General features: G+C 32.6%; 1 protein-coding gene across 2 annotated transcripts in view; it reads right to left on the reverse strand.

Annotated features, from left to right (window-relative positions):
• LOC137616447 (muscle M-line assembly protein unc-89-like) overlaps positions 1-13,430 on the reverse strand; it is a 185,177-nt gene that overhangs the window by 82,559 nt on the left and 89,188 nt on the right. For both annotated transcript variants that reach the window (XM_068346200.1, XM_068346201.1), the window contains exon 2: positions 3,953-4,118. In XM_068346200.1, coding sequence (XP_068202301.1) covers positions 3,953-4,089 — 137 coding nt within the window. In that variant the 5' untranslated portion in view covers positions 4,090-4,118. The remainder of the gene's footprint in view (positions 1-3,952; positions 4,119-13,430) is intronic.

Below are 13,430 nucleotides of genomic sequence, written 5' to 3' on the forward strand. Positions count from 1 at the left end.
TGTCTAATGATTAATCAATAAAGGAAAACGAACTATTCTGTTCATTCCTTTTATTTCATTTTTTTTATTGAAGGCAAAAGCTTCATTTATTTCTAATCAAACATTCAATACTGTACTTTCACTCTTTTCTCGACCTTTTTTTCATATTATACATATGGATAAATGAATAATAATAATGATAATGAATAATAATAATAATGATAATAATAATAATAATGATAATAATAATAATAATAATAATAATAATAATAATAAAATTCATAATAATAATAATAATAATAATAATAATAATAATTATAATAATAATGGAAATAATAATAGTGATAATAATAATTATACTACTACTACTACTACTAATAATAATAATAATAATAATAATAATGAAAATAATAATAATAAATAATATTAAAGAAAATGATAATAATAGATAATAATATTAATGAAAATAATGATAATAAATAATAATATTAATGAAAATAATAATAATAATAATAATAATAATAATAATAATAATAATAATAATAATAATAATAATAATGATGATGATAATAATAATAATAATAATAATAATAATAATAATAATAATAATAATAATAATAATAATGATAATAATATCATTATCATTATCATTAGCTGCTAAGCTACAACCCTAGTTGGAAAAGCAGGATGCTATAAACCCAGGGGCCCCAACATGGAAAATAGCCCATTCAGTAAAAGAAACGAGGAAAAATAAGTTTTTAGAAACAGCAACATTGAAATAAATATTTCCTTTATAAACTATAAAAACTTTAACAAAACAAGAGGAATAGAGATTAGAGAGAATAGTGGGCCCGAATGTACCTTCAAGCAAAAGAACTCTAGCCCAAGACACTGGAAGACCATGGTACAGAGGCTATGGCACTATCCAAGACTAGAGAACAATGGTTTTATTTTAGAGTGTCCTTCTCCTAGAAAAGCTGCTTACCATTGCTAAAGAGTCTCTCCTTCCTTTACCAATAGGAAAGTAGCCACTGAACAATTACAGTGCATTAATTAACCCCTTGGGTGAAGAAGAATTGTTTGGTAATCTCAGTGTTGTCAGATGTATGAGGACAGAAGAGAATCTGTAAAGAATAGCCCAGACTATTCAGTGTATGTGTAGGCAAAGAGAAAGTGAACCGTAACCAGAGAGAAGGATCCAATGTAGTACTGTCTGGCCAGTCAAAGGACCCCATATCTCTCTAGCGGTAGTATCTCAACGTGTGGCTGGAGCCCTGGCTAACCTACTACTACTACTACTACTACTACTAATAATAATAATAATAATAATAATAATAATAATAATAATGAGGACGATAATAATAATAATAATAATAATAATAATAATAATAATAGAAACTGAAGGCAACAATATGACCAGATAATAAGGTGAAGATACGTTTTCAAGTCTTCTTTATTTCTGAAAATCGTATTCAGTATCCTTATCCTTATTGTCATTATTATAAATATCACAATTACTAGTATTGTTTTTGTTGATATCCTATTCAACATTATCCTTATCATTCTTATTATCCTTATTATCATCATTATTGTCATTATTAGTATTGTTGTTGTTATCCTATCCCTCAATATGATTATAATTATCACTATCATTACATACATTATGCAAATACTTTTTTTTTTAATTATTTCTTTTTAATCATAGATAAACATATCTTTAACATAGCGAAACTACTGTATGTGTAAGATGGTGGAAATACCATTCTTTAAACATTATAAACTCACGCATAAAAATGTCAAATTTTAATCCAAACCAGTTCACAATTTCCAGGAATTTCCACAAAGGTCACCAAACAGGACGAGCACCGTATGAGAAATCTCATCTACCCCAAGATACTTAAAATATATGTAAAGGACCTTGGATTTAATCGAAGTTCTTGTATGTTAACACTATAGAGACCCTTTGACTGCCCAAATAGCGCTATATTGGATCTCTTTATCGTTACGGTTTATCCTCCTTTGCCTACACAAACACTGAATAGTCTGGCCCATTCTGTACACATTCTCCTATTCCTTTTACACTTGACAACCCTAGGGTACATAAGATCTTTTACTTCACTCAAGGGGTTAACGGTTTCACTGTATTTTTCAGTGGCTACTTTCCTTGTGGTAAGGGTAGAGGAGACTCTTTAGCTATGATAAGCAGCTCTTCTAGGAAAAGGACACTCCAAAATCTAACCATTGTTCTTTAGACTTGGGTAGTGTCATGGTCTTCCACTGACTTGGGTTAGAGTTCTCTAGCTTGAGGGTGCTCTCAGATACACTATTCTATCTGCTTCCTTATTTTTTTTTCCTCACTAGGCTATTTTACCTGCTGGAGCCTTTGGGCTTATGTCATGTTTTTCCAATTAGGGTTGTAGCTTAGCTAATAATGAAAGGACCTTAGATTTAATATCAAAAGATCAAAGGACCTCGTTCGTTTGCAAAAGACGGGGCGAATGTCTTCAGGTCGGAAATATAAAACCGAATTTAACGACCCGAATGCGTGACTGGAGGCAGATCTCATCCTGATACCTTATCTCATCGCCAGACCATAATTCACCTTCGGTAAGCGAAATAAAATGGCTCGTTTCTACGTTCTTTTGGGGAGTGTTTTAGGGGGAAATGATTCCTCTCATATATTATTATTATTATTATTATTATTATTATTATTATTATTATTATTATTAGCCAAGCTACAACCCTAGCTGGAAAAGCAAGTTGCTATAAGCCAAAGGTCTCCAACGTCCTTTTATGACGAATTTGGAGTATTTTTTTTTTTTGGGGGGGGGGGTGTATTGCTTTTATGTATTAAAGACAGTTACTTCTATAACGAAAATTATTGTTTTGGATAAATTCTCCATTTACTTCTACATAAATGTGTTTAATAAATCTTTCATCTAATTCTATTATAAAACATATGGTCTATTTTTTTTCAATGTATTTTATGAATCTTTCATCTACTTCTACTATAAAATATATGGTCTATTTCTACTACAGTGTATTTTATAAATCTTTCATCGACTTCTACTATAGAATATATGGTCTATTTTTACTTCAATGTATTTTGTAAATCTTTAATCTGCTTTTATGATGAAATGAATTTTCTATTTCTAAATCGATGATTTTTATAAATTCTTCATCTACATTTATGATAAACAGATTGTCTATTTCTACATCAATGATTCTGATAAATTTTTCATCAACTTCTATGATAAAATAAATGGTCTATTTCCACATCAATGCTTTTGATAAATCTTTCATCAATTATTCTTTCTAATGGCTACTATGATCAGCTATCTTCATTCAACGGTTTTAAATAATTCATATTTGAAATGATAATTTCGGAAATCATTACCTACATAACTGAGATTATCATGAAGCGTCATAAACTAAATAAAATGGTCTAATTTTTTATAAGTATCAGCGTGAAATATTTTTTTTTCTATTTAAAGAATATCATTACTTATAATAAAATACAATTAATTTTTAAAGTGAGAATAAAACTTCTGAAAATTATGTTCTCAGTATGATTTTCGGTACACATAAGGACAAAAAATGAATCACCATAAATTCATATGGCAATTTTCTCTCATCGTATTTCACGAGAGCGACTGTATCACTGTAATTTGACTTGATTTCATAATCATAAATTCCTCAGGCAATCATGGTAATGATACGGCAAAAAATATCCGAAAATGGAAATCAAAAGAAATGAGCATTTTCAACTGACAGGCCTCTCTTCAATATGAAATTGCCTTTTACTGCAAGATGACCTTTAGCGTGAGTTTGCACACGCAACATCAATAATATCACTTCACTCGGACAAACGCACGCACACAAACACTCAATATACCACAAGGACAAAATCAAAGCCATAGTAGAATCCTACATCGTTATAATAGAGAAAACATAAAGAAAACCATGAACTAACTTGGGGAGCTTTTCGTTGCGTTTTTTCCACTTCTCGAGGCACTGCGGCTCGTGGATCTCGATGGAACGGGAGCCGAATTCTCTTTGGCAGACGTAGCACTCCACGAACCCCGGAGGCCGCGTGGTCAGTGACGTCATCTTGGAGGCGGGTCTAATCGGGAGATCACCTGCAAACAATAACACAAATGTCACTTTCGGAAGTTCCACGTTGAAGAGAGAGAGAGAGAGAGAGAGAGAGAGAGAGAGAGAGAGAGAGAGAGAGAGAGAGAGAGAGAGAGAGAGAAATAATGTTTTTCTTTCGTTCACTCTCATCTTGCAACCTTTTAATGGCCTTTTTTGTTATGAAAGTAGGCTTTGTCCTACATTAGTTCCGGCATTTGCTTCTTGGTTGCAATATATGACATGGGTAATGTCAAGTATATATAAGTATGAAAATAAATACAAGTACTTATAAGTAATAACAATTATAGACGAAATAAAATGCAATTGCCCGGGCAGTCACTGTAAGTAAGCCATTAAGAATGTAATGAAACACAATTATCATCAATGTACAATTAAATATGAAATTAAACACAAGTATCATTGAACAATGTGAGGTAATTATACCCACGTAAGACATTTATAACCAATTACTTGCACATAAAAGATCACAATCAAGTACAAAACGAAACACGAGTCTGCAATATATTACAAGAATGTACTAAAACTAGTACATCCAAACCTATTATTATATCATTCATGACATCAGATCGTTTAGTTATATGATAAACATCTGATAATCTGAAGTATTGTTATTTAGCTCCATCACAAAGCGTCTTTACTGAGGCTCTTGTCACATCAATGAAATGGGGTATAAATGTTGCCAGAGTCTGTTAAATGTGGAGGAATCTTTAACATACATGAAAACAATATTACAAAAATGAACACACTTATACACACAAATAATCACACACAGTGAATATAAATATATATATATATATATATATATATATATATATATATATATATATATATATATATATATATATATATATATATATATATGTGTGTGTGTGTGTGTGCGACCATACATACGCGCAGGCGAGTATAGGAACGTTTATATACGTACACGAGGCAAATATGCATGTGCATATTCGAGTAATTGTGTATGAGACATTATGTAAATGAATGAATAAACAAACAAAAATATAAATACACGCATAGATTAAAAAAAAGCTATTCTTTTTTAAAGTAGATTTTCGCTTGTTTTTTTTTTTCTTTTTTTTTCCTGTTGAACAAAGGATGAGAATGATGGAACATTAAAACACACAGAAATTGTTTCTATAGCAAAATTGTCTCTCCCTTTTCCTAACCAGAAACAGAAACAAGCGATCGTTTTCTATGGAGCATAAAAACAATTGTCATTCATTTTTCGCTTTATTTTTTGTCATTTTGCTGGAAATAGCGAGAGAGAGAGAGAGAAAGAGAGAGAGAGAGAGAGAGAGAGAGAGAGAGAGAGAGAGAGAGAGAGAGAGACAGAGAGAGAGAGAGAGAAAATAATAAGCGTTTGCTTTACGATTTATCTCATCTAATTACAAAAAAATATTATAGGACTAAGTAAGCCCAAACTAATTTCATAGTCAAACCATAAAAAAAATAAAATCTCAATATTGTCATATGGTAACCCCTCTGAATTAGAGCATCAACACAATTACCTAGACTGAAAAAGAAAATATATTACAAGAACAAAAGGTCAAATCCCTGAGAAACACCTCTAGAGCATTTGCCTTTAGAAAAGACTTCAGCTACTTGGTCTCTCAAATAGGCGAGATCAATAACCAGAGGTACGTTTTGACCGATGACTCTTGGCTATTCCCATCGGATTTCTACTTAATATCGACTAGATTTACCACAAGGGGAGGTATGGATTTCCGTCATCGTTACATGACCTTCTGTGACTACACAGGACAAGATTTTAGAAGGATTGGGGGTGTTTGCAGCAAAACAAATCACGTTGGGCGTAGCTTTCTGCTGTAGTTTTCAAATCATTGGAAATCTCCTCATTGAAAATATTCTGAAACAAACTAACACACAATTATATATACAACAACAAATCCAACCGTTTCTAGTCCAATACAGAATAAAGGTGTCAGACATTTCTATAGTATATATATATATATATATATATATATATATATATATATACATATATATATATATATATATATATATATACATACATATATATATACATATATATATATATATATATATATATATATATATATATATAATTCAACTTGAGTGACACGTTGCAAGAATCATTACATTAAATCCTAGCATTCAAAAGATAACCACGAATAACATTAAAACAGCTATGAATCGCTTAGTCTCTCTGATTACAAAGAGAACTCCAGCAAATTAAACCCTATTAATAATATATAATAAAAATTTATGACAACCTAATCTCCCTGATAGTTCGAGGTACACATGGAAACTAAATTTCGAGCAGTAACTATTGGGAAATTATTGAACAAAAGGAAGCAGTTTGTGTGTGCGTGGTGTGCGTGTGTGTGTATGTGCGTGTGGTTACGTGTGCGTTTGGCGGGTGAGGTTAAGCCTGATTACGTCTCGTTAATCAAGTCAAATGAGGCTTTAGAATGAGGTGCGGTGGAGGTTGAGAGGTCAGACTACAACATTGTGACACCGACAACACCCTCCTTTAATCAATATATGTTCCAAAAATAACTAAATAATAAAACATAAAATAAATTAAAAATATACAAACTACAATCAATTATGTGAAAAAATCTAAACTCCTCAGGGTCCATAAATTAAGTTTTTGGGTTTATGTGATCGCTAACACGGGTTGAAATCTAAATTCAGATAACTCTGGCATTCGTAGAATATGCTTGATAGGTTGAGCAAGCAAGTAAATAATTTATGACTGTAACATCCATAACCTCAAGGTCATCCCATGATGGTTGCTGCAGTATGAATGGCATCGCAGATTTGGAGCAAGTCGATACTGATATTTAAGTAGAATTAAATAGCTTATTAAATGCTGTCAGGTGTCAATGATCTTTACGTATATTAATGTTTAATATAATCACAAGTTCTAGTTTTTCTCTCTACGATTTCTATTTCACAATCGAGAGCCAAATTTGTATATACTCTACAACTTTGAGTCGATAGAAACATACTTTCCGCAATAATTCTGTACGTATAACCAGTTCCAATGTCGTAATACTGCATAGAAATATATGTATATATATATATATATATATATATATATATATATATATATATATATATATATATATATATATATATATATATATATATATATATATATACATATATATAAAGCACAAAGAAAGTAGATCAAGACTTAACGTGATAGAAGGTCAACATTTTTGAAGAGTTATGTTTGATGCAATATTTTACCACATCAATATTGTGAAAAAGTCACCAAAATACGATTAAAAAAGTTTGTGGACTAATAAATTTTCATCTAGGAACTACTTTAACTGTTATTTATTTACACTTTAATTATCAACAAAAAAAAGGTATCATTACCTTTGAAGAGGTAGCCTAAATGAAGTTCAATTTGTAATTATTCGATCCCTTCCTTATCACTTTTGTGATATGACGCTCTATATTTGGCATCATAAAAAATAATATTCGATTTTCTCTACCTCATATCTTCTGGTCAATGAGAATTTCCCCCAATCCCCATAGAAACGAGGCGTTTGACTGAACTAATCCGCTTTCTAGTCACGTAAGGTGTGGTCCACTCCTATACGCCAAACCACCCCACCCACCCCGCTGTCGCGGATATGATCACAGCGTGTATTCTCACCACATGGGACAACCACGTGTATTTAGGGGAGGGAAATGGACAATGTTGCCGACTACATAGCTCACCTTATGGTGATTTGTCCCTACAGATCGTGTGAAACGTCTCGAAGGCTGGCAATAGTGGAAATTATCTATAGAGAAATGACATTATATTATTATTATTATTACTAGCGATGCTACAACCCTAGTTAGAAAAGTCTGATGTTATAAGCCCAAGGGCTTCAACAGGGTAAATTGCCCCGTGAGGAAAGGAAACAGAATAGTGTGCCTCTATGTACCCTCAAGCAACAAAATTCAAAACCAAGACAGTAGAAGATCAAGGTACAGAGGCTATGGCAATAAGCAAGACCAGAGAACAATGGTTTGAATTTTGGAGTGTCCTCCTAGAAGAGCTGTTTGCCATAGCTAAGAAGCTTCGATAAAGTGTCGTCTAGAGCTAGACCACCATATTCATGGACAAAGTTTCATATGCACCTTCAAATAATAAAAACTTCAAACATTAAATATTTGAAAATAGCAGTGTAGTGTCAATTACAAATGTTTTGACTCTGCTTACTTCCATTTTCCGAATTTATCATAACTTTCTATCCTATGAGAGGCAGATATACCGTTACCCAATCATTTCCTTCCCTTTCTAAATCGAGGCCTGGACTAGTTAATAACACTAAGTTGCCATACCCCATCCGACACAAAATTTAACAAAAACCAAAACTGTCAAAAAATGACATACACACCCCAATAGTGACGTGTGCCACTACCAGAGAGGGAAAGAGGTAGAGAGAGGGTGGGTTAGGTGGAAGACAAAACAATGACTACCACCAATAAAGCATGATTTCAGATAATAATCTACTAGCACATTATCATTATGGTTCTCTAATGGCACACTCACACGCACGGACACAGTTTCCCCTACAACTTGGGACCAAATGTGCTCCTTTTTAATACGGGTTTACATTATCGACCGTATATTTTTTTCGCACATGAGTCACCTATACAATTTTATATTGTGTCATAATAATTTTATGTACTTTCTTGTTAGAATTTCCTTGTACTTGTAAAATGAGATGTCATTAGCTTTTCTTCCTTGAATTGTAATGAGGTGCCACTGGTTTTTCTATGGGGAATTAGCATGTCTATATTTCATAAAGGTCTTAGGCTAAATTAGAAGTTCAACACAGTAAATTCTTACCAAATAGTCGAGAAAACACACAAACACACACACAAAAAAAAAGCAAATAATAACAATGATAATTCCCCACTGGCAAATTTAACTTGAAAAGATAATAAAGTTAAGCTGACAGTAAGAAACTGTTCCCTTTCCTTTAATGAAGCCACCATGACTAAGGAGTCAAATACAGTGAGTTGAATGGAACAATTTACAGTCACTTTTCTTAAAATCAACCAATTTACTCCCATTAAAGGTGTCTTTATACAACTCTAAGTAGACTTCACCGTCTGTTGGATTGATTTCAGGAAAAATGAGATATCATTATCTTACATATAGTAGCATCCACTTCTTTCCAGTAGATGTGGTAATTCCGGTATAAAATAAAAAAAAAAAATTCCAAACGGCTCTCTATAATTTTTCTTGAATCATAAGATTTTAAGCAGAGCTCATATCTCTCTCTCTCTCTCTCTCTCTCTCTCTCTAACGCAACCACATTCCAACCAATCTATCTCTCATAGAACACTAAATCAATACCCTCTTGTGTACAAACTCCATAACCTATACCATTCTATTTCGACTTCCACTAACTTTAGAAATGATTTGGAATCTTGTGGCTTTTTATGAATGAAACATATCTTTCATATAAGACTTCAGCAGGCAAGAGAAATTGGGTAGGCCTAATGTCCTCTCTCTTTCAAACGTGTTTTGCTCGACTCTCAGCGGAGATTTGGAGCATTTTTAGTCGTGGCTTTTGATATAAAATTGATAAGAGAACGAGTGGGTTTTATAAAATTGATAAGAAAAAAAAATGGGTTTTATGAAAGTGATAAGAAAACAAGCGGGTTTTATAAGTTATTTTCATTTCCCTACATCTTCTGTTAACGATGTACAGTAATATGTGACCTTTGTCCCATTTTAGCGGAGTTTTTTCTTCTTGATCAATGACTCTCTTCAAGCTATCCTTTCTCTTATTCATTATTCAATCGTCAATATTTCTCTAGTCTTTACCTCCTATTTGTTGATCTAGAATTGTTCTTTTTTCAATAGTCAGCTCTATGAAGCCATATTAGCAAAGACCTCTTATAAAACAGTTTCTCCTTTAATTTGTTAAAACCGTTTCTGTCCATTTCTTTCTTTGCCTACTTCTCTGGTCTATCAACTCTGTTGATAGACTCTGGGTGGTTGGGTTACATCATCAGCCGTTGATAGTCTCCTGCAAGACAAAGGCCTCAGACATGTCCTTTCACTCCCCTCTGATTACATTCTATACCTGCACATTTTCTTAGCTCGTCAATTCGTCGTCCTCTCTTCCTTCTCCTGCTTCTTTTGCAATTTCTACGTACCCATTCTGTTATTCTTAATGTCCACCTATTATCTGTCATTCTCATTATATCTCCTGCCCGTGTCCATTTCTTTTACTTAAATATTGTTAAAATATCATCTACTTTAGTTACTTATAGTCGCAGTATATGTAAATCTTCCTTCAATAACTTAGGGTAAGTCTCATGTCCTTCCGTGATAACACACGCTATTCTATTACACTTTCTGGCAGCGGCAATCATTGAATTGGATTATAGAATTTAGGGCCGGTGAAATCATTCAGCGCAGTCACAGATATAGTGTAACTTCAATAAAAACCGAATCCTAAAAAGTAAAATTACAATTCTTTTTAAAAAAAAAATAACGTGAATAAAGAAAATTCCTCAAATTTCATCCAAAATACCAAACACAGAAAAGATTTCAATCCATATTATCACCCCCACCCCAAGTCGGTATGACATGGAAGCAGTTTACCAAAACAGATAACGAAAGAGTATAGCCAATTTGGAACGTCTAGTTAGCATTCCTTTTCGAAATATAATTCCTCAAGGTAATTGGTTCTCCGCTTCAGAAAAAGCTTATCCATATAAGAATGAACTGCCGTGAACCCTCACTACAAGACCAACGAACCTTTTCGACACGAAAGGTCATTACCACTTCTAATAAAAGAGTGGAAAGATGAAAAGATGGTTAACTAAAGAAGCGAGGGAAGAGCCGAAAAAAATGGACGAGAATTGATCGTCTCCTTTGAATAAGTGTCAGGGGGGATACGAGAGCGTGATGAATTACTATTCTCCCGTGACGTCATTACTCTAAGGCTTTAAGGGAGTTTCCGCCTCGTTATTCTGCGTTACGTCATGGCAAGGTACAGTATATTTACTACGTCATGACAGAGAGAGAGAGAGAGAGGAACCGACTGGAATGTCATGGATCGATGGTACTATAAAGATAGAAAATATCAACCCCTCCCCCCTTTTTTAAAACCATATAAGGTCGCCTGCATCAGACAAATCAGCGAAGCTCAGTAGCAATTAATCACCCTAGTTTTGGATGAATTGCCGAAAAATAGTCATTTTAGGGGATAAGGGTATGGGATAAGCAGTCTCGTCCTATGTATTCTGGCTAATAAACTGAAAATAACACCTCGTATCATAACCTTTTAAAAGAATTAAGCGCATAAAATCATGTGCCCAGGCTGAGCATTTCCGGTAAAGCACTCTATCCCAAATTATAGCCCTCAGATTCGCCCTGCTGCAATTGGATACCAATATTTACTAGGGACAAGAAAAGGACGTGGGACTTGCAGTCTCACCTCTAAGGACTTGCTAAGAATCTTTATGGGGAACTCTTCGGGCGTCGCTTCCTAGATGAGTAAAATGGCGTAAAATAACATAAAGATACTGAGAACATTCCGACTGAGAAAGGAGTTAGACAGGGAAACCCGAGTTCTCCTCATTCATAGTATGCCTAGAAGTTTTAAAAAATTTAGAATAGGAAAATGTAGGAATTAATATTGGTGAGGAATACCTTAACTCAAAATTTGCCGATGACCATTAATCTGTTAAGTGAATCAAAGAAGGGATTGCAAAAATGATTGATTTGAATAGAGCAAGCAGAACTGTAGGACTGAAAATTAATAGAGTAAACCTAAGATAATGTTTAATACAAACCAGTAACAACAAATTAGGGTTATGGATGAACCTCTAGAGATTGTTAATGAATATACGATCTTAAGGCAAACAACAATCGTTTCCCCGGGACATGAAATAGAAATTAAAAGAAGGATAAGCACAGGATAGAGAGCTTTTGGTAAAGAAAATGTGTTTATGAAAAGTAAAATGCCACTTTCTCTAACACGAAGTCTGGTCCTACCAGTATTAACTTACTGTATGCATCATAAACTTCGTGCCTTACTAAAGCGTTAGAACATAAAATAGCCACAATGTAAAGAGCTATGGAAAAATTAATGACAGCAATAAAAAAAGACACATAAAGACCAACATGGATACAAGAGTAAACTAAAGTAGAGGGTATTCTAATATGGAAGAAAAAGAAATGGACATGGGCTGGACAAATGAGAATGGCAGAGAACAGATGGACATTAGGAATAACAGAATGAGTCGCTAGAAACAGAGATTGGAAGAGAAAACGTTGATTTCACATGCTAAGAAAATTTGCGGGTATAAACTGGCATAGAAAGACCATAAACAGACTTGAGTGGATGAACATGTCTGAGGCCTTTTTCTTGCAGTGGATTAGTTACGGGTGATGACACACACACACACACACACACACATATATATATATATATATATATATATATATATATATATATATATATATACATATAGTCTATATAGATATATTATGTATACATAACTATATATATTGCATATATATATATATATATATATATATATATATATATATATATATATATATATATATATATATTATATATATACATATATATATATACATATATATACATATATATAAATATATATATATATATATATATATATATATATATATATATATATATATATATATATATATATATATATCGGTCAATACAATATCATAAAAAAACGAATAAAAAGAACACACATGGGTAAGACCGGAGACTGTCGCTGGCGTTGTTATGGATATAAAGATTGCAGTAACAAACAAACAACAGACTCTCCTCCAAGCACTTCAACTCGGTTTCAAGGCCGAGAATAAAATCAATATTGAACAGCAGCCGAAATTAAATTAAAGCTGTAAATAATAAAAATAAATAACAACCAAAATATCTATAATAATAATCTCCCCACATAATAAAGGGCAATGTGTGTAGCTATATATATATATATATATATATATATATATATACATATATATATATATATATATATATATATATATATATATATATATGTATGTATGTATGTATGTATGTGTATATATATATATATATATATATATATATATATATATATATATATATATATATCCTATCATGCTCGCTTTCTCCCCGAGGGAGTTATCATACCTTGGTGAGAGGGGGTAGCCTGAGATTAAATAGGGAAGCGGTAAGAAGGGTTGAATCTGTGTGCACATCTATTTGGCAGTCATTTTGACTGATTGCGTATACTACTACTACTACTAC

This window comes from Palaemon carinicauda, chromosome 22 (assembly GCF_036898095.1).
Source record: "Palaemon carinicauda isolate YSFRI2023 chromosome 22, ASM3689809v2, whole genome shotgun sequence".
NCBI lineage: Eukaryota > Metazoa > Arthropoda > Malacostraca > Decapoda > Palaemonidae > Palaemon > Palaemon carinicauda.